The sequence below is a fragment of the Trichosurus vulpecula genome, chromosome 3 (assembly GCF_011100635.1).
Source record: "Trichosurus vulpecula isolate mTriVul1 chromosome 3, mTriVul1.pri, whole genome shotgun sequence".
In the NCBI taxonomy this organism is placed as follows: domain Eukaryota; kingdom Metazoa; phylum Chordata; class Mammalia; order Diprotodontia; family Phalangeridae; genus Trichosurus; species Trichosurus vulpecula.
In genome coordinates this window covers 381947851-381969935 of record NC_050575.1, presented here as the reverse complement: position 1 = coordinate 381969935, position 22085 = coordinate 381947851, and the positions used below count along the sequence as shown (strand labels likewise).

General features: G+C 43.6%; 1 protein-coding gene across 2 annotated transcripts in view; it reads left to right on the top strand.

The window, feature by feature from the left end:
• The window catches only part of MBTPS1 (membrane bound transcription factor peptidase, site 1), a 71888-nt gene extending 52277 nt beyond the window's left edge, over positions 1 to 19611 (top strand). For both annotated transcript variants that reach the window (XM_036750375.1, XM_036750374.1), the window contains exons 17-23: positions 998 to 1122; positions 5167 to 5244; positions 8370 to 8510; positions 10558 to 10689; positions 11302 to 11428; positions 17678 to 17808; positions 18696 to 19611. In XM_036750375.1, coding sequence (XP_036606270.1) covers positions 998 to 1122; positions 5167 to 5244; positions 8370 to 8510; positions 10558 to 10689; positions 11302 to 11428; positions 17678 to 17808; positions 18696 to 18892 — 931 coding nt within the window. In that variant the 3' untranslated portion in view covers positions 18893 to 19611. The remainder of the gene's footprint in view (positions 1 to 997; positions 1123 to 5166; positions 5245 to 8369; positions 8511 to 10557; positions 10690 to 11301; positions 11429 to 17677; positions 17809 to 18695) is intronic.
• Positions 19612 to 22085: the final 2474 nt, after the last annotated feature.

The window sequence follows — 22085 nt, the reverse complement described above, 5'->3', positions numbered from 1 at the left end:
GTGTAACAGCAAAGAAGTTAAAACACAATATTGCAGCAAGGAGCCAAGCCATCCTGTAACCTTCCCCTCTGCTAGGGCCTTCCTGTAAACACTCACTCAGAAATCTAACTGTCTGCTTGCCCTCATCCTTCCCTCCACAGTTCTGAGAGCTTGCAGTTCTCAGAGCCCTTGCAGTTCTCTCTCTCCCTCTCTTCTGGTTCTCCATCTCTGTGTCTCTGCAATCCTCTCTCTCAGCCCTTTCACTTCTCTCTCAGCTTAATGGCTACCCTCAGGACATATATACCCTTTTTAGGACCCAAGGGCCTCACATCTAATCAGCAAAAGGGTGTGGGCCTGCCTACAAACAAGCTTCCCCTAATCAAGTTTCCCTTAACTACCTCCATCTGGGGCCTATTAAATGGGCAAGGAAGATCTTTAATCACATTAACACCACAAAACAGTACTCAGAGATGCTTTGTCATCATTTCTGATTGGTCATTTGTTGACTCCTGACACTTCTAGATTTGTCTGTTCCTGTCTTCTCTCTGTCCGTTAATGATCTGTAAAACTTTAATATGCTTGAGGAGGACTTTTGAAGAGTCTCTGTGGCACATTCATTTGTAGTTATGTACTTTCTGTAATATGAATAATCACCTCCTCATTTACCTATTTTCTGATTCTGGATTTTTACATTCTGTATTTTTTTAATGGGTCAAGCACATGACTGCTATATTTTTATGTGTAGCAAGTTTCCATTTTCCTTTCTAGACTAAGTAAACAGAGAATTAAAAATGTCCAATGGAAGCTGTACTTTCGTGCACTCAACATTCATTTACACCTGCACTCAAGGTCTATGTGATAGCAACTGACTTTGGTTGAATTCTTGCTTTTTGGTTGATTCTGCGTGTTTTGAATTTGGAACTGGAGGAAGTGATTTCTGTCATGAAATGTTTGAATGTGGGCGATGATATTTTGAGTTCAGTGTGTAACAAAAGATTTTGCCTTCTTCCCTTTATAGACAATGGTGGATGCCAGATACCGGAGGAGCTAATATTCCAGCTCTAAATGAACTTCTGTCTGTCTGGGCTATGGGGTTCAGTGATGGCCTGTACGAAGGGGATTTTACCTTGGCCAACCATGACAGTAAGGCTTTTGTTTTGTTTTAGAATGGGGCATGTTGTTTCATAAAGAGTGAGAATTGAAGAAATGTATCAGTGATCTGATGATTTTCAGATATAAATGTGATGCCTAAGTACAGTAGAGTCTATGGAAGGGGCCACTGAAAAATTTCAAAGTAAATGTTATGTAGGATATACTGGTTATAAGTGTGTGTATATCAACAAACAACTCTCTTTTGCCCTCCCTTAAATTTTTGCTATGAAATGACAAGTTATTTGGAGATACTCTTAAATAACTTGAAATGTACTAGAGTCACAAACCTATTTTCATGTTAGTTGCTCTCAAAATTATAAATCTTAAGTTTCTAATATTTACAAAAAATTTTAGTGTTGAGAACTTTAAAAAATACCTCCAGAGTATTTTACTTTATCTTTTTTTATTGGTTTCCTCTTAGCCTGTTGTGGAAAAAAACATTGAATTTGGAATCAGAGGACCTAAGTTCAAATTCTGGCTCTTCTACTTACTATTATATGACTTCAGACGAGTCACTTCATCTCTGAGTCTCAGCTTCTTCATCTGCCAATTGAATTAGGTTGACTTAGATGACCTGTAAGGTTTCTCCCACCTCTGAATCCTGAATTGCATGATTTCATCAGTGTGGGCACATCCTCTGCATTTGGAGATCCTAACCCTCTCGTATCTAAGCAGGTCCATAAATCGCTGTGACCAAACATGTTTATCACTTTGTGGCCAGTAGCCTTTAAATAAATGTTCCCTAACTTAACTCCAGCAGTTCTTTTGATAGGTCTTTGCCAGGCCCATTCTTAAAGCCTTCCAGCTCGGTAAGCCCTACCAGAGCTTGCCGCCTTCTAGCACGGCCTTCAAGAGCCTACAATGAGGGAGGCATCACAGTTGGAAAGGCTTATGCTATCCTAGGCTTCTTTTTTAAAATTAAAACTTAAATACATAAAAAAGAAAAGAAAAAGAAACATATTATAAAATTTAAGAAAAGAAAAAAATGTCACATGCCAGGCAGAACATAAGAGAGGATTCAAAATATATAGAATATAAATTTCCATTTCAAGAAAGCCTATATATTAAATACTTTGCGTTGGGTTGAGAGCTGTATCCTAGACTTCCCCAAACAAGGGAGGTAATATTCTGTCCTCAGGCCTCATCTGCTGTGCGGTGTTGGGATAGAGACCCCACTATTGAGAAAAGACCTGTAACAAAGCCGAGGCCTATTTAGAAGAGGGTGACTAAGAGAGAGGCCCGGAGAGCAGGCTTTGGGAGGATTTCTTTGTTAGGTCTGGAGAAGAGGAGACTTAGGGGCCTCTAAGTATTTGAAAGGCCGTCTCACAGAAGAGGAATTAGCTCTTCTCTTCTTGGTGCCAGAGATTATTAGGAGCAATAAAAAGGTAGAACCTGAAGAGGTGGCCATTTAGGCTTGGTATCATCGTTAGAGCCTTCTCAAAGTGGGGTGAATGGGCTGCCCTAGGCATGAGTCCATCCCCCTCAAGATGAGGTGGTGTGAGCAGCTGCAGGGGAGGTGGTAGATTTTCTTTCTGAGGTGTGGATTAGACCATTTGGCTTTTGACATCAGGGCAAGTCAGTAAGCGTTTATTAAGTGCGTATGGTGTGCCAGGCACTGGGCTAAGTGCCAAGGAAACAAAGAAAGGCAAAAGCAGCCACTGCCTCCCTGAGGGGAGCTGACAGTCTCATGGGGGAAACACCACGTAAACTACTGTGCACAAACAAGGTACATAGAGGTAGTGTCGGAAGGAAGGCATTAACTTCTTGAAGAAGATGAGATTTTGGTTCTGATACCTCCATACTTCTTCACCTGGTGATCTCATTGGCGCCTATGGATTTAATTATCGTCTCTATGCTGTTGATTCTCAAATCTGCCTTTCCTTTTCTCACCTCTCTGCCAGCCTCAAATCTCACATCTCCAACTGCCTTTCAGACATCTTCTTGAACCGGATATCCAAGACTGAATTCGTCTTTCCCCCTAAGCCTTCCCCCCTTCCTGACTTCCCTGTTACTGTTGAGTGCAACATCATCCTCCCAAGGCCCCCAGGCTTTTCAGTTTCGATGTCACTGTCATGTCTTCATGATCCTTCAGATCCCCTTCCCCTGCCTCCCCCCATCCAATCCATTGCCAAGGCCTGTTTTGTGATTGTACCTATGCAATAAACTACCTAATTTCTTCTGATACTGCTCCCACTCTGGTATAGACCCTCATCACCTCACCCTTGGAGTATTACAGTAGCTGCTGATGGGTAACCCTGCCTCAAGTCTCTTCCCACTCCAATCCTTCCTCCATTCAGCCAACAAAGTGATTTTCCTAAAGCACGAGTCTGATCATGTCACCCACCTACCCAGTAAACTCCAGTGTCTTCCTGTCACTTCTAGGCATTCAAAGCTCTTGATAACCTGGCTTCCTCCTACCTTACTCCCTACCATGTTCTCTCTGATCCAGTGACACTGGCCTCCTGACTGTTCCACGAACAAGACACTCCATCTCTTGGTGGTTCCAGGCATTTTATGTAGCTGTCCTGTTCTCCCTCCTCGTCTCCACCTACTGGCTTGAAGTTCTACCTAAAATGCCATCTTCTACAGAGAGACTTTCCCTTCTCTCTTTTACGATTCCCTACTTATTCTATATTCTGCATATAGCTTACTTGTACATAGTTGTTTATTGTTTCCTCTGTTAGATTGTGATCTCCACTTAGTACAGTGCTTAATAAATGTTTATTGACTGTGACTTACTTGAAGGAAGCCCTTCAAGCAGATAGGCCATGAAGTAGAGGTAGAGAGGAAGAAGCCAGAGAAAATTCTTGGTGTTGGAAGTATTTTCTCCAAGGAGCAAGCAAAAGGCCAGTCACTGCATTGTACCAGTTCTTAGAGAGAAATAAGGTATAAGAATAATGGGAAGGTAGGAAGGAGCCAGTTATAAAGGGCTTTATAAGCCAAATGGGATTTTTATATTGGATCCTGGAGGCAACTGGAATTTATTGAAGGCTGGAAGGGGAAAGAGTGGCGTGGCCAGATCTATGCTTTTAGAAGATCACTTGGATTTCTGAGGGGAGTGTGGACCAGAGTCGGGAGAGCTTTGGGGCAGAGAGAGCTGTCAAAAGGCAGTGGCCGCATTCCAGATGTGAGGTATGAGGACTTGCACCAGCTTGGGTGGCAGTATCAAAGGAGAGAAGGGCCTGTACGTGAGAGGTGTTTTAAAGGTAGAGTTGACTGGATATGGGACAGTGAGAGAGAGGTAGGAGTAGAGGATGACGCCCAGTTTTTAAGTCTGGGTGACTGGGACTGTGATGATATCCACAACAAGAATAGGGACAATGAGAAGAGGGGAGGGTCTGGGGAAGGATGATGAATTCCATTTTGGCCAAGTTGAGTTTCAGATGTCTATGAGAAATCCCACTGGAGAGGTCCAGTAGGCAGTTAGAGATGCGAACCTGGAGCTCAGGAGATAGATGGTACTCAACACGTAGATCTGAGAGTCGTCTGCATAGAGATGAGCACTGAATCCGTGAAAGTGGATGAGACCAAGTGAAACAATAGAGAGGGTGGAGAGAAGAGGACCTGGGATAGAGCTCTAGGGGACATCGGCAGTTACTGGGGCGGACCTGGATGAAGATGAAGCAAAGGAGATTGAAAAGACTTCCCTTCTAGCTCTTAAATTTGGTGACTCTATAAAGTTATTCATGTTTCTGGCTCATAAAATATATTAATAGATAAATTGGGGGGAATTTGCATGTAAGTTCTGAGAATTAAATGAAGTAATCACTATATATTTTTTTTAAGGATTTGAAAAGGTAAGATTTCCCAAAAAGTGGAAAAACTACAACATAGAATAATATACACTTTTAAATATGCGAAGGTTTTACTTTTTTTACTTTTTTATGTTTTATATTAGTTATGGAAATTATGACATCTATCACATTGATTTTGGTTTCCTGACCTTTTTGGTCCTTCTAATTAGATTAATTATTGGTAAAAAATATACTCATTTATGATGTTTTCTTTTAAATGCTCTAAACAATTGTTTTTCAGTGTATTATGCATCAGGGTGCAGTATTGCTAAGTTCCCAGAAGATGGCATTGTGATCACACAGACTTTCAAGGACCAAGGTAGAGAATGCTGTTCATCGGATTTCTTAGATGTTCATTTATTCATTCTTTCATCCATTCGCCAAGTATTTTTAAGCTCCTACAATGAGTGTAAGTGAGGGGCAGGGTCCTGAGCTACATACTGCAAGCAGTGTGTGGTCCCTCCCTTCCTGCTGAATACATGTTGAGAATAAGCTGATGCATCTGAAGCATCGATTGCCTCAGAAGTGAAATCGTTGCCAGGCTGCAGAATCAGTACAACGAGGAGCTAAGGGAGAAAGCATGGTTCAGCAGAAAGAGGTTTGGGATGGGGATTTGGACCCGGGTTTGAATCCTGCTTTTACCTGTGTGATCATAGACAAATTGGATAATTTCTCTGGGCTTCAGTTTGCTCACATGTAAAATGAGGGGCTTTGACTAGATGACCGAGCATGGGGCCTTTTCATGCTCAAAATGGACCTTGTGATGGGGAGTAGTTTATTCAGCTCTTTTGGCAAAGATCAGACTGTCTCTGCTAGAATGGGAAAGCATTTATTAAGTGTTTATTGTGTGCCTACGACTTTGCTTAACATTAGTGATACAAGTAAAAACAAGATCATCTCTGGTACTCCAGGGGCTCATGTTCTAATGAAAGGAGATGCCAGAAATAGCAGGGGTCAGCTCCCATCTGTGGGAAGGCTGACTGATCCATTTGGGGACAGAGTAGACAAAAAGGCCCAGACACAGACGCCTTAAGGCTTTTAGAGGGAGGACAAATGGTAAGGTCCAGAGTCCCATTGTCTGGCCACCCTGATGCAGGCCCTCGTCACCCCATGCCTGGACTGTTGTAAGAGCCTGCTAGTAGTTGGCCTGCCTTAAATCTTTTGATCCCACTCCACTCTATCCTCCATCCTGCCACTAAAGTGGTATTCCTAAACCACAGGTCAGTGATCATGTCACCCCTCCACTCAGTACCTCCATTGGTCTTCTGTTGCCTCCAGGATCAGATACAAAATGTTCTGGTTAGCATTTAAAGGCCTTTATAACTTATCCCCCTCCTACCTTTCCAGTCTTCTTACACCTTAATCCCCCAATACATGTTCTTCAATCTTGTGACACTGGTCTCCTGGCTATTGAATAAGACACTCCGTCTCTTAGTTCTGGGCATTTTCTCTTGCCATCCCCTATGCCTGGAATGTTCTCTCTTCTCACCCTGATTACTGACCTTCCTGGCTTTCTTTAAGTCCCAGCTAAAATCCCACCTTCTACAGGAAGCCTTCCCAACCTCTTTTAATTCTAGTGCTTTCCCTCTGTTAATTATTTTCTAGTTAATATGTATATAGTTTACTTTGTTCATAGTTGTTTCCATGTTGTCTTTTATCCCCAGTGATTAGCAAAGTGTCTGGCACATAGTAGGCCCTTAACAAATGTTTATTGATGGACTGACTGATCACCAGCCTTTGGGCGCTGAACAGAAGCTAGGTCTCTGAGTCAGAAATGGAATCCTGATGTTGAAATCAGGACAGACAGTAGCACAGTGTGCCAGTTATATTTTCCTAATTTTGTCATTTTTTGCTATTATTCCTTTCAAGTGCAATAAGCTATCTTAGCCTTTTTGTGTCTTTCTGAGCTCATATGTGAAGGGGACTAAAATGTTGCTTTTTCACATACAGGTGTTTACCTAAATTGCTAGCATTGTTCGCTGTCAATGATAGTCACTTTTCAAGACACAAAAACAATAGCTTCTGCCTCCACAAAAAATCAGCAAGCATTTATTGAGTGCCTGCTGTGTTCTAGGCATAATTGAGGCCTCAAAGACAAAAATGAAATGCTCCTGCACTCAGATTCTGTTGGAGGAGCAACGTCCGCAAACAAGGTTATATACAAAGTAAAATTTTTGGTAGGAGGAGATATAGCTTGCCTAGAGTTTTGAAGGAAAGAAGGGATTCTAAGAAGGGGAGGTGAAGTAACAACACATTCCAGGAACGAGGCACATATAGGAATGGGAGATGGCACATCCCACGTGATCTGGCATCATGGACTCAGCGAGCGAGGGGCAGGCTGGAAAGGGAGGAAGGCCTTTAAATGCCAAAAAATTCTAGATTTGATCCTACTGGTAATAAGGTACTGATGAAAGTGATATGGTCAGACTTGGGGTTTAGGAGAATGGCATTGGTGGCATGTGGAAGATGAGGAGACCATGGAAAAGGCTCTTGCTGTGGCCTCAATGAGGGTTGTGAGGGGAAAGAAGGGGGTGTGCGTGAGAGGTGTGGTGGCGTGGAAACAACGTGGTTGGGCAGCTGAGGGGAGGGCAGGTCCTGAGGTGGGCATGGTCATCTAGGCAGAATCTCATCATTAACTAGCCCCATTTGAGCTGAATGACCACTAGTAGAGGTTTTTAAAAATGTAGAAAACAAAGGATGTGTGGAGCACCAACACAGAGGATTAGTCATCATGGGCCCAGGCTCCTTATTAGCCATGTGATTTGGAGGATAAGTCCCTTTATTTCTGAGCATAAGCTTCCCTGTTGCTAAAATGTGAACTTTTGCTCCTTTACTTGCTCCTGTTAGGTTGCCGTGAGATGGATAGTGTGCACTAGGCCACCAGCTCTAGGGTGGCAGGAACCTTGGTCCATTTGAATCTCCCTCAGCCCTGGTCACAGCAGCCAGTCAGGGAAGGGAACTGAACCAAAAAGACTTTGGTGTCCTGTGAAGGTGCTGTCCAGATTTATGTTGGGTGGTGGTATTTTTAAAATCAGTTTATAATTTTAAATCATCTGAACTGTTACCAATAAATAAACCTGTCAGCAGCACACAAAATGACACTGTGTGCCCAGAGGATGGAACAACTTGAGTCTTTCTAACCAGCAGAGAAAGGTGAGTCCTGGGATTAGAAACCAAATCTCAGCCATCAAATTAAGGGAAAATAGAAGTTAATATGCACTTGAAATATTTGCTATCAAAGCAATTAACTTTCTTGCTAAAATTCAGTTCAGCACTTCTGCTAGGGTATCAGATTTCTGTGTGACATTCCCAATATGAAGGCGCTCCCAAGTGACAAGTAGCAGTTACAAAGTAACTCATTTCCTTACAAAAATACTTGGGTGCGTAATGTCCTCACTTGTTTTTTAGGTCTGCTAAACTACTGTTTTTTCCTTGCTGCCACAGGTCTGGAGGTTTTAAAGCAGGAGACAGCAGTTGTTGAAAATGTCCCTATTTTGGGACTTTATCAGATCCCTTCAGAAGGTGGAGGTCGCATAGTTCTGTATGGAGACTCTAATTGCTTGGATGACAGTCATCGCCAAAAAGGTGAGAACTATTTTGTAGTTCCTGAAAAGACAGTGGGGTGTAGACAGTGGGATTTAGTGACTTCGGTCACATACTTGCACAGCCAGATCTTAAGTCCTGACATCCAGATTGCAAACAGGTGGGACCTAGGCCCCCAGAGAGAGCCCCGGGTACCTTCCTTTGGCTCCTCACAGGCTGCCTCAGACCTCTGTGTCCCCACATTACCTCAGATGGCCCATAGGGAAGAGTGGAGTTATGGTAGCATCACCTGCTGATGCCCACTCCCCTGGCCCCCCTCTTCCACAATGTCCAGAGAGGTTGTCATTGGGAGGTATGTGAGTCTGGGGGCAAATTTGTCTTCCCTGTCACTCTGTAGGCATGCTCTCTTCTGTCCTCACTGTATCCTGGGGAGATACCATGGCCTCTGTGCTCTGCATCCCTAGCATCTCGTCAGTAGAGCACTGGGCAGGCGGTTCTCTTGAAGTGGGAGTCAGGAAGTGTGGGTTCAAGATGCTCCTGGGACACTTACTGACTTTGAGGCAGATAATTAACTTCTCTGAGTTTTACTGTCTTCCTTGTAAAAAGGGATGGTCATATTTGCCCTGCTGACCCCACTGCACAGGGTTGTGAGAAAATCGCTCTCTACGCTACTGTATAAATATTAAAATCCAGGTCTTTTGACTCATTCTTGGTCACTGGAAAAGAGAGATTTACAATGTGCTCATTTTCACCCCTGTCCAAAAAGAGTTTTATGAGTGTAGAACCCATGTATTAAGGTATAAATTCTGAACATTAAACTAGAAAACATCCGAAGGAAAAACTTCATTTTTGCTTTGTATTATGAAGCATAAATAAAAGCTCTCTTTCACCCCGGTATGCCAGCAATCTTAACATGCTTGAATTTCTGACATGAATAGGAATCCCTAGAAAGAGAATGGGCTGTTTTAAAAATCAGAAGTGGAAGTTAAAGTGACACTTGGATTAAAAGATTAATTTCTTATTTCTACGGAGTTTTTCTTCAGAAGTTGAGATCCCCTGAAAGTCTTTTTAAAAATTTTCAGGTGCCTGAGAAGCTTGTACTTAACTGAAATTTCCAATGTCAGCTTTTATAAGCTCATTGTGGGCCCTCTTGGATCCTGTGAGCACATGATCCCAAGTGTTCTTTAAGAAGAGAAAGGATGTGGTGGTTTATTTCCTTGTGACCTTGAGGTCAAAGCCAGTCTGGCATTAACAATACTTGAGAATGTGTGGAAGTAATAATTGTGGGCACAGTGACAGCACAGCTTCTTCACTTTCCTGATGAAGAAATTAAACTTCTCTCTGATTAAAACGAGGAAGGGTTTTTAAAGATACTCTTCTGTCATAGAACTTCAGACTAGCTGGCACTAAATAGGAAGAGACTAAAGAGGTCTTCTCTGCCTGTAGAGAGTCAGGAGTTTTTCCAAATATTTTCCATTGCATAGCCTGTAATGAGAAATTTTAAAAATCAAAACAGAATGGAAAAGGAAGGCCGATGGGATGTTTAAGCAGTCATGGCACAAAGGCAGGCCAGTACTAGCTTGGGACAGACTTCTGAGAGGCTAATGAGTATTTCTTCTCATGTGAACTGACTAGGGTTTTAGTTGTCATACTCCTTGTTTCCAAATTGGTACTTTAGTTACAATAAGCTTTCTCTAAATAAAAAAATTAATACCCGATTAGGGTCTAGAGGGTAAAGTTGCTTTGGAATGGCACCTGAAGACTAATCCTCAGATGGTTCTTTACTTCTTTGTATCAGTGGCCCACAAGTGATTTTTCTTTAAAATGAACCTCCAGCACTTGTGTTTATGTCTATCTGTGTAGAGGTGTTTGAATTTTTTTTTGTTTGTCCAGACTTAACCTACCTTTCACTTTTTCTGTGGTTTATTATTTCCAGTCAGGAGAGCAAAGATTATGTCCAGCTATATTCCTCAGCTTCTCTACCCCATATTAGTTCTTATATTTTTGATAGCCTTCATACCTTTTTTTTTTTTTTGCCTAATTCCTTTCTTAACAGCTTTCGTAATTATCGCTGTTAATTAACCCACAGATTGCTTTTGGCTTCTGGATTCTCTCCTTCAGTTTACTTCTTATGGAGTGATACCTCCAAGTCTCAGCCATTCTGAAAATAGGCATCGCCCTCCAAATGGAGCGGGCTCTGCTCTTCCAGAAAGGATGGAAGGTAAGGGAGTTGATGTAGCTTCTTGAAGGAAGGTAATTGGATTAGATTGAACCTGGAGATTCTGCAGGAGACATTCTGACCAGGTTATGAAGTTCATCTGGTAGTTGGTTCCCTTGATTGCATAGTATTTAACCCTACTAGTTTTTAAGCTCCTAAAAATTTGAACAGACTGTTTCAAAGGCATTTCATGAATTTTTGTTTCATTTACAGTTTTTATTACTAGGCTTATTAAACAAATAACTCAGTATGGAAAAGTCAGTTAGACTACACAGCCTCTTAAAAAGCAGCATCCTATCATGATAGGTATCTCTGTCATAGTCCTAGACTTCAAATGTTGACTCGCATAAAGGGCACGCTTGTGGCAATGCTAGGGAAAGCACACTAATAATTGTGGTGGTTTGTAGGCTTGTTTCATCTCTACTCATGAGAAATCAACCTTTTTTCATAAAGAACTGGCCACATCATTGAAGGTTTCCCAGAAGGCTTCCTGATTGGGACAGGATCTGTTATATCAATATAGAGATTTGGAAAACTGGAAAATAATTATTTTTGTCCTTCCATTTTAATGGCAATTAATATATGTGTGTGTGTGTGTGTGCGTGCATACCACAGGAAACCATCTGCATCGTTACTCAAAGGTACTTGAGGCCCATTTAGGAGATCCGAAACCCAGAGCTCTTCCTGCCTGCCCTCACCTGTCTTGGGCCAAACCACAGCCTCTAAATGAAACTGCCCCCAGGTATGTGTTTTTTCTCTCCCTCCACCCTTCGCTTTTTGGAGTTTGCTCCACATGTTTAAAACTCTTCCTGTTTGTTTGGATAGAGTGGGATTTTATTCCACGTTCTGCTAGGCATAGACAAAAGCCAACTAGTCCCTGCCTGTAAGGAGCATACATTCTCCTTGGCCCATGATGCCACATGTACATGATAAGTAAATAGAAAGTATGTACCAAATACTACAGAATCATTTCCATGGAGTAGGGTGGAGGTAAGGAGGGGCCTCTTGTTTGAGGGGGCACACTTAAGGTAAGTGTTGACAGAAACCAAGGATTGTGAGAGATGAAATGAAGCAGTGAATGCCAGCCCTGGCACCAAGGGGTGAGTGGGCAGCTATGGCAGAGGTGCATGTGTGCATAAGAGGGAACAGAAGATGGCTCTGATCAGCTGGAACGAGCTGGGCAGAAAGGTGGTTGGAGACAGATTGTGAAGGGCTCTCTGTGTCAGACCAGAGGAAGTTATTTTATTCTACAGGCATTGGGGAGCCATTGAAACCTCTTGAGCAGGAGGGGAGTTGGGCAAAGCTGAAGAGTATCTTCTTGGCAGCTGTGGAGAGGATTTGAGACATTCCCATGGAATCACTCAGTCTTCATTTCAGACATGGAATTGGTCATTCGTTCAAGTCAGTCTTCTGATACTGATCCCTCTAAAATAGATCTCTTAGCAGGAAAGGGTTCAGAGGGAACAACAGGCAGGCAGGGCACTTTTGTTGTTCCCATGTTGAATTTAATGCACAGCAGAGAAGTTGAGGTTTTCATATAAAATTTTATATTTTTGTGTCTATTGAAAGATTTTTGTTTGTTGATACTTAAAATTTATAATAAAATTTTTTTTAAATATCACAAGATTTTATCTCTTGGTAGCCTACATTAAATTTTGTTTGTTGTTAAATCTAGTTAATACATGTTATAAAGCTTGTGATTCAGTTAGTATCCCTTGAACAGGAGATGCAGATTCACGCTGGCTTCCATTTTTAAGTCGTGTTCCCCGTTTGGTACGTTGAACTCGAAGAAAACACAGCACTTTCTTAAACCTTGTGTGAGTGGTGACATCGATAGTATATTAGGACCACAGGCTTCAAGGCTGGACAATGTGGAAGACTTATCTAGTCTGACCTCATTTATAGACGTGGAAACTGCATCTTACAGAAACAGCGTCAGGCATGCGGGTTGGGGTTTGAAACATGGCGGCTGCTTGTGGGCTCACAGGAGGCCCCAGACCCAGAACTCTTCTCACAGGGCTGCCCCACGCCACTCTGTTCTCTTGCTAACATTTGGATGCCACGTTCTGAATATTTGGCTGAAGACGGGATACACAGGAAAAGTTGCCAAATATTAATTGAGGTTAGAAGAATGTTATCTTATGGATTTTATGGAAAAGCCTAGAAGAACCAATCAAATTTGAAATGTAGCTTATTAATGCTTAAAATCCAAAATTAGGTCTTCCAGATACAAATAGATACAAGTAAATAGAGCCATGTTAAAGCAGAGCTTGGAGAGAAATGCCGATCAGGCCTGACTCTGGCTGGAGGAGGGCGTAGGGTCCTGCAGGTGTCCTGGGGCTGGGGGAGGCCTGGACACAAGTGAAGGAAAGCTCGCCTTTGTACTTCAAGTCACTGTACCTGGGGTGACACCATGACTAGCCCCTGTCAGGCACTGAGCACTGCCCTATGCCTTTTCACTCCCGGAGTGTGTCATCAGGATGCACATGGTTCCAGTATATTTACTGATCTGTGTACAGACATGTGCGCACACACAGACACACCCCCTCCTGTTTCTCCTAGCCCCGGGCACAAGACATTTCAAGTAAGCAGTATATAGAGGTGTGTGTGTAGCTGGTTCCTAAGACCTTATCTCATTGTCCCTTCCTTTCTCTGTCTCTCCCGCTTCATTTCTGACTTGCCCCACCCTCACAACCTCTGTCTCTTCTTCCTTTATTCTTAGCCCAACCTCCTTTGAAGGGCCACGTCCTACCTGGGTACCTTGGCCATTTCAACCTAATAAGTCAACTTAGAAAATGAACACAGGTAACTGGGGCTCCACATTAGACAGGCTATCCCTGGGGCATTGAAATTAGAGATGCTTTCCCTGGGCCCTGAACCCTTGGGTGGGGGCCTTGTGATGCCAGAGCAAGCCATACTGCTGAGGAGTGACTCAGGGAAGCTGCTTCAGAAGAGAAGGTCTGGAAGAGACTCAGGATGCTCATGAGAAGTACAACTAGGCAGTACCAGAGTCAGTCTCTGTACCTCATGGTCACACCGAAGACTGCATTAAGCCAGCAAACTGTTATGCAGGAGCTGGTGCTTTCTTTCTGGTAGGGCTCCCTCTTCCCTTCTCTCTGCATAGGCCCCTGAGGCCGAGATTGTTCTTCAATGATGTCTGCCTTGCATGACCAGCTCGGAAACGGGGACACCCAGGGAAGGAAGGAGGTGGTGGCTCTCTCTTCCTTAGCCCAGGAGGTGCTTTCATCCCACCCTTTGGTTTTTATAGCCTCCTTTCTTTTGCTGTACAATGGTGTCCCAAAGGAAAATACTGACCTCAGAGGGTCCTTATCCTGCCCGCCAGAAGAGCAAAAGTGTTACGGACCCATCATCAGACCGTTGTCCCCAGTCAGTAATCCCCACTTGGCTCCTCAGTGATTTCATTATCTTTAGTTAGGGTACTTTCAATAGCAAGTATTTGTTAAAATTGGAAGATCTATCATGTTCCCTCACAACAGCTGTTCTCTTGCCAAAGTTATAACTTGGTGCTTCTCACTTCAGTTCAGTATGCCATCCTGTCGCATTTTCTCATTTTCCTCAACCAAGCTCCCCTCTCCTTACTACTCCCCATATCGTTTACTTAAAATCTACAAGAAGGCGCTGTGATGGAGATGGCTCTGGCCCTGGGGTCCGAATTCAAGGCCTTGCTTTGCCACCTCTTTCCTGAGTGACCTTAGATAAGTCATTTTCCATTTCTGAGACTTTTCTCATGTGAAATGAGGGCATCTAAGGTCCTTTCCATCTCTGAATGCTGTGGTATCGTGGCCTTCTCACATTGCCGTCATAGTAGCATTCAAACCTAATTCGTTGTCCAGCATGATCAAGCTAAAACTGGGGCAGCATTTGAAGTCAGACTACTCAAATCCAGCAACCCATTTTGGATAAGTTCTAGAAAATCCATGCAGTGTTGCTAGGTTTCAGACGAATTTCAGTCATATAGTCACAGGATCATAGATGTAGAGCTAGAAGGGGCCTTCCCCCTAATTTTACAAAGAAGGACACTGAGGCACCGAGAGGGTAAGTGACTTGCTCAGGGTCACACAGCTAATAAGTGTCTGAGGTGGGATTCAAATTTGGGCCTTTCTGACTATTCCATATGCTGCTTGGATAGAGAATAATTCAGTGAACCACTGACTCACCTCAGACTGTCAGGGGCATGCAGAAAGTAACTATGGAGCAAGCACGGATTTGAACTCAGATTACCAATAATTCCTTCCAACTCCACTTGAATTTTACAGTACGTTTTAATTAGTGTGGATATCCATTCTCAGGCCATGTGGCAAGTTCAGGTAGGTAGGTAGAACCAGAAAAACCACACTTACAAGTTGCCAGTCCTTTGTTAACAACAAAAGTAAATATCTACATTTACGTACAGGGTTTTTACACACACTGTTTCTTATGGCACCTTACAAGAGCCTTTTGAGGTAGGCAGAGCAGCATCCCTGTTTGACATAGGATTATTAGAGCAGTTGATAAGGACAGGGCAGTAGGTTCAGCGAATGTGGAGTTTTAGCAAAGTGTTTGGCAGAGTCTCATGCATTTCTTGTGGAAAAGGTTGGGGTGTGAGTTAGACAACATACAGTTAGATGAATTCAGAGCTGTCTGACTGGCCAGACCCAAGAATCATTATTAATGATGCAGTGTCAGTTTAAAAGGAGATCTGCTGGGACTGTGTTTGACCCGATGTCCTAAGACATTTTATCAGTAATCGAGTGAAGGGGCAGACATGGCACGCATATTAAATCTGAACATGACATGACATGGAAGGTTGATGGCCACTCCATGCATTGGAAGGCAGAGGATCCGATCCGAAAAGATCTCAACAGGGTAGAATGTTGGGCTGATTCTAACAAGGGTAAATTTAAAAACCCACCTGTTAAACGAAAAAGGGAAATACGGCTTTACAATTTTTGAAAAATTTTGAAAAATTGATTGTAAGTTCAGAAGGAGATAGCAGTGTTGTTTCCTGTCGACCAAAAGAGTTTGTGTCATCTGTGCTGAGAAGCCTCATTTCCACAGTTAGAGGGGTGATCATCTTGTGAGACTCTGCCCTGGTCACACAGCTAGGGAGTCATAGAGCTGGACTTCTGACTGCTTGTCCATTCTGTCGCTGTTCTCTAATTGTCCTCAATGAATTCAGTTATGCTCTGCATTATTCACAAGAGTCAGATGCTTCATTTTTCTAATACTTCCTCATTTAGCATTTTAAAACCCTCACAGGTTAGTATCAACCTCCTTGCTTCATGGTGGGTGGTCCGTTGTTAACCAGTCAGGTTGTTAGGAGAATCTGTATTAATAATGGAGTTTGCCATGGATAATTCCTTTGCCTACAAATGACATTACTAAATAAATGAATTCCAGAATGTGAGCTAATCAGAATTTCATGCATTCCAATTTGTATCCAGTTACATGGATTGCCCCATACAAATATCCCGTAAACAATCCCAGGTTTAATAAAATTGTACCTTTAAAATTCAAATTTATCATAGCTCAAATAACTTTTATTAGGTATCAGCTGTGTGCGGGGCCCCGTGCTAAGCAGAACCTAGTTCCTTAAAATCGAAAGGGCTTCTTGTGCTTGGTGGTGTACTTGGAGCCCAGCAGCCCAGGGAGTTCCTCAGCCTGGGCTGGCATTCTTCTGCTTAGGTGGATGTGTAGGTTTGCCCACTTTTAGGTTGTCCTTTGTCTTAAATGTCTGAGCACTGTCATTCTTATTTAGAGCCAGAGTAAAAGTGAAAAGTCAACCTGAACTTTGCGTCTCAAATGTAAGTCAGTAACGAGCAAGCCCCAGGGGAACAAAAGAGAATTGCCCATACTTTGGATTGTAGGGTCTACAGCTTCTCCGGTTGTCTTCTCTTGCCCCCGCCTTAGTGCCTCAGCGCAGGGGCCCCACACTCTGTTACTGCCTTACCCATTGGGCCCAGCATCCCTGACCGATGATCCTCCTCTTTCCTCATTTACAAGTGGAGGGGTTTGACCGGGATCATTTCTCCAATACAAGTTCTGCAATAACACGAGTCCTGTTTGTAGATGCTCAGTGTGGTCATGTAACTTGCAGGGTGCACAGCTAGTCAGGAGCCCTGCTGCTGCTGAGAGCCCAGCTCCTTGGTTGGTGCCTGAATATAAAAACTGCATTTGATTGGAAGCTTCCAACAATTTTTCAATCATGTATACAGGCTTTTGTAAGCCCCTTCTGTGCACAGAAACAAACATGAAAGAGCCCCTCATTTCAAGAAGCTTTTCTTCTATGTGCATAGATAATTAGCTACAAAGTTTACACACAGTAATTTTGAGAAGAGGACAGTAGGACCAGGGGCGTCGGGATAGGCTTCCTGTGGGAGACGCCACTGAACTTTGAAGAAAGCTAGAAATGATGTGAGGTGGGGGCATGTATCTTCTTCCAGAGGCAGGAGGGAGCCCCAGGCGGGCAGTGGCATGATGAGACCTGTGCTCCAGCAGGATCAGTTTGGCTCCTGTGTGAACAGTAAATTGGAGGCTGGAGGCTAAAGAGGACCTTGTTAGAGCAGCCCAGACAAGAAATGATGAATTAGGGCCCTGGCAGTGGGAGGAGATGGGAGGGAATGGATGCAGGGTATCTGGTGAGCCAACCTACTTGGGCTCTCCATGGAGTATTAGCATTGGCATGGTATAGTGGGTAAAAAGAAGGCACTGGGAATCTAGAATGCTGAGCTCTGGTCCCTTTCTGACACTGCCTAGCCATGGAACCTTAGGCAGACCCTTCCTCTTGGAGCATTAGTTTCCTCATCTGTAAAATAGGGTTCCCTTTATTTCCCGCCTCCTTCATAGTGTTGTCATGGTGAAAGTGCTGTGTAGATGTGGGTGGTTATTGTTAGGATGGTCCATTTGTTTACGTATGGGGGCTAGCCAGGTCAAATCTGGTCACAGCTACTTTTAGGTATTTGCTTATTGTTTTTTAAACCATTTTCCTCAGTAATCTCTGGAAACATCAGAAGTTATTGTCGATTGACCTAGACAAAATGGCTTTACCCAGCTTTCGAACCAATCGTCCCCAAGTAAGACCTTTGTCTCCTGGAGAGAGCGGGGCCTGGGACATTCCAGGAGGTAAGTCTTGAAGTGAGTCATTACTGCCTGGAGCCCAGTTACAGCATTTGAAACAGAGCAAGCGATGACAAAAAAGAATAATTTCTATCCCTCTTGAGAAGCTCTTGACTCAGTTCCAAAGTGGGCTTTCATTTCGTCGTGTAGGCCAGCTTTGTTTTGAAAGCTGTCACTTACCGGTGTGCAGATTCTGCTATTGGCAGGTGGAGCCTCACCCTCTGCCTCAGTTCTAAGGTGGAGGCTCCAGATCAGTGACAAGGTCTCCCTGCCTGGAGCCCTAAGTTGTAGGAGGAGCTCTGGAAGGACCTGTGGCTATAGGTCCAGAGCATAGATTTGTAACTGTAAGGGGAAGACTTGACTGAACCTACTCCTTGGAACCATTCAAGGGCTCTCCTTGGAGCTTCCATCATGGCTGGGGGTGTGCGTGGAAGCTGCAGAGCAGTGTGATATGGACAACCTTTAACTGCTTCAGGAGGCTTAAAAATCTCTAGGGAGTTATATAAGACTCTTGAGTAAAGGTCTGATCTGAGAATGGCCTAAGGCAGCAACCAGTTCTTCACAGCACTCAGGGGTCTCCTAGTATGAACCACATGAGCCTTGAAGAAATCAGTCTTGTCTTTTGGTGAGCCAGAAGGACACCTCCTGACGCTTGCTGCTCCTCCAGTGGTGAAACTGCAGCTCTGAAGAAGCCAGAATTTCTTTGATTCATTCTCTTTTGCTGTCATAGGTGTTCAAGGGGTAATTCAGGCTTTTAGAAAGCACCTTTGCTCAGTTGATGTATGCTTTTTTTCATCTCTGCTGAACTTGAACCTGTTAAAGAAACTGAAATGTCCCGATGTGCATATGACCTGTTATTTTATTGACCTGTTAATTTAACCTTTGTTCTTTAGGAATAATGCCTGGTCGCTATAATCAGGATGTAGGACAGACGATTCCGGTGTTTGCCTTCCTGGGTGCCATGGTGGTTCTGGCTTTCTTTGTGGTGCAAATCAACAAAGCTAAAAGCAGGCCCAAGAGAAGGAAGCCAAGAGTCAAGCGCCCCCAGCTCATGCAGCAGGTCCATCCACCAAAGACTCCTTCAGTGTGATGTCCAAGCAGCTAACCCCTATTGCCAAAGAGGGCCCTCTTGAATGGCCTCAGGGGACAACGGATAGCTGTTGCTGGTGAGGATTTCTCATGCAGGGGTGGCACCCATCTAAAAGTGATCTAATTTTTCATTAAATGTTGCCCATTCCAAATGGGCCTGGCCCACATGTGATGGGGGGGACTCAGTTCTCATGAAACATCATCTCGTTGCCCTTGGCCCCTGGCAGAAGGGATTCCTCCAGTTGGCCATGCACAAGAGCTCCGTGGAAGAGCAGCTGGATGCACCACGCCAAAGACTAGAAGACTTTCAGAAGGCTGTTGGGCTGCTTTTAACTTGAGAGGTGAAAGAGACTTTTGAAATACAAAAAAAAAAAATCCTGACCAAATGGAAATGTTTGTTAAAGGCTATTTTCTATATTTATTGTTGGAAAAAGTCACTTTAGGAACTTAACGGTATTTGGAAACAAAACTATTTTTTGGCAATGGAATGCAGTTTTTTAATATTACATCAAGAGGAGTAACAAGCTCCATCCATCTTTATGATGCAAAAGGGACAGACTGAGACTGGAAGGAAACTAGCACAAATCTGTGAGACATAGACCTTCACTTTATTTTTATAAATACCAACTGCCATGATTTTTTGTAATTTTGGGTCTTGATTTCACCATTGTTGGTGAAGGAAATTTTCAATAAATATGCATTATCTTTAAGAAGCTGAAAGCATTGCCTCACAGCCTCTTTTTCCGCCCCCTCCGTCTATTTTACAGACAACTAGCTGAGCAGGTTCTGAAGCAGTCTGCCTAAGTCTTGATCCCCAGTGAATCTTCCCCCTCAGTTTTTCACCGAATGAGTAATTAATTTGTTTTTCCCTACCCCAGCTGACCACTCATCTGCTGCCCCATCTGAGAAGACAAAGCAGCGGGAAAGGAGGGACCCAGGCTAACGGCCATGTGGAATTCTGGATAGGGATGGGTCACATGGACTAGAAAGCTTGCACAGTTGGTGGGAGGAATAGAGCAGCTGGGGCCCCAAACAGGGACAGTCAGGTGGCTTGTCACACAGCATCTACCCCCTCTCAGCCGCTGCCGTTGCTTCAAGAGTCTTAGAAATGACTTCTCCTCGTCTGTGCGGAGCTCTTTTTCTGCCCCTTCCCCCATTCAGAACTGCAGGTAATAAACCCTGGATACCTCTGTCTGCATGTACACACTGTGTTAAGATGTAGGGATGTTAAGCAGGTTGCTGGGGCGGGCTTCATTTTCCCCTTGGGTCACCAATGTCCCTCCATGTTTTTGAAGGATTCACTGAATCTGAAACTGCACTGCTGGAGGGCTGCAATGATCTACTGAGGGGTAGGGGAATGAAGAAATGAAAGCTTTTTAAAACTTAAAAAATAAAAGCCCTAAAGTACACTGGGCCAGGTTTGTCAAGAGACCCAGGCCCTAATCCTGACTGCCACTAAAACTAGTGGGATGTCAGTTGGCCTTGAATAATTCATTTCCCTTCTCTCTGCCTCAGTTTCCCCATCAAACGACACGACTGAACAGGATACTTTTTTTTTTTGGTGGGGGGGGATGGCAGGGCGATTGGGGTTAAGTGACTTGCCCAGTGAACTGAATGAATACTCTTTAAGGTTCCTTCCAGCTCTAAGATTCTCTGACCCTGTGACTTTCTGTTAAACACTCCTTCATGATTTTTGGAGCAGCTCTCCTGGGACTCTCTTCATAAGTTTCAGGCTTTGTACTTTGCCACGTTGTTCACTTTGCCCATGCAGTGGGAAGGTCATAGCTCTTGCTGGCCATTTCAGTTTAGAATGGCTGGACGTGTTCTGTCTTGACAGCCCAGATAGGAGTGATGCCTTGAGACCAGTTAGCCCCTGAGGGAGGAGAGGGCAGACATAGGCAGGTTGCTGACTCAGGGAGGTCAGGGACTCTGGGCCCTTCTAGATCGTGATGAGACCCAATAGTAAGGTAAAGACAGGTTAACATGGCAAAGCTTTGGCAAGTCAGTGCAATTCCAAGGTTTAACCTTTCCTTGCAACAAACCTGGGGAGTAGTTAGGGCAAATATTGAATGTATTCCCATTTTACAGATGAGAAAACAGGCTCACAGAGGTCCCAATTTCAGCCTTGCCCCGGAACTCACTGCCAACCTAGAGAAAGCCTGCCTGCCCAGGCTGGCTTTAAAAAAGGTCTCTCGCCTCTGACCCAACACTCATTGTCAGTGTGCAGAGATGGATGGGGGGTGGGGTGGGGTGGCAAAGATGGTCAGGATTGATTTGGGTCAGAGATAGAGATTTGTAACTTCATCCAAGGTGCCATCTCTAAGACTCAGGCAGGAACCCCTACTAGAGACCCAGACAGTGTTTCATTGTGGTCAGCAAAAATGGAGGCTATTGCCCAGTCTTTCGTGACTCATGTCCTCTCCATTTCCTCCTGCATTCTTGTACTCATCATACAAATCAAAGGTTTTATTTTCCTTTATATACATGACTGTCCATCGTGTGTCTGTGTGGGGTAGGAAACAGATGAGTGGTTCTATAGGAAGCCTAATCATACCATAGTAAACGCTCTTAATTGTAACAGACGTTGATGTGATGGAAAGAACCCTGTAGAGAGTCTCAGAAGACATAGGTTTGAGTCCCAGCTCTGTCACTAACTAGCTGGGTGCCCCTGGGCAGGTTCCATCCCATCTCTGAGCCTTAATTTCTTTTTCAGCAAAATCAGAATGTTGGGCCGAATCTCAGTCAACAGGTTTTTTTTTTTATCCCTATTATCTCTAAGGTCCTTTCCAGTTCTTAGATTCTATATACTATCCTTACCCATTTCTTTTTCTTTAATATGTGGGTAATTGCAAATAGTCAAATGATTCATTTTCTATCTAAAGGTGAACTTTTCTTTTCATACCCAGATGATTCAGGAAACAGTCCCAGGGAAGCATTTAAATGTCTTGGTTTACAAGTGTTTAAATTATAAAATTGATGATCGCCTTCCAGGGAGGTTGGTCTTACTCGAAGGTGATCTTGCTCCATCATTGACACATCTCGCAATGAAGTGTCAAATTTTGCCCTGATTGACCTGTCCATCATGTCTCAGCTCAGCCTTGATCTATATGTTTTCTGAGAACCTAGAGGGAGCCCAGGGTGTTAGACCCTGCTGTTAAACTAAGCCAGATCTGACTTGGAATCTGGACTTTGTC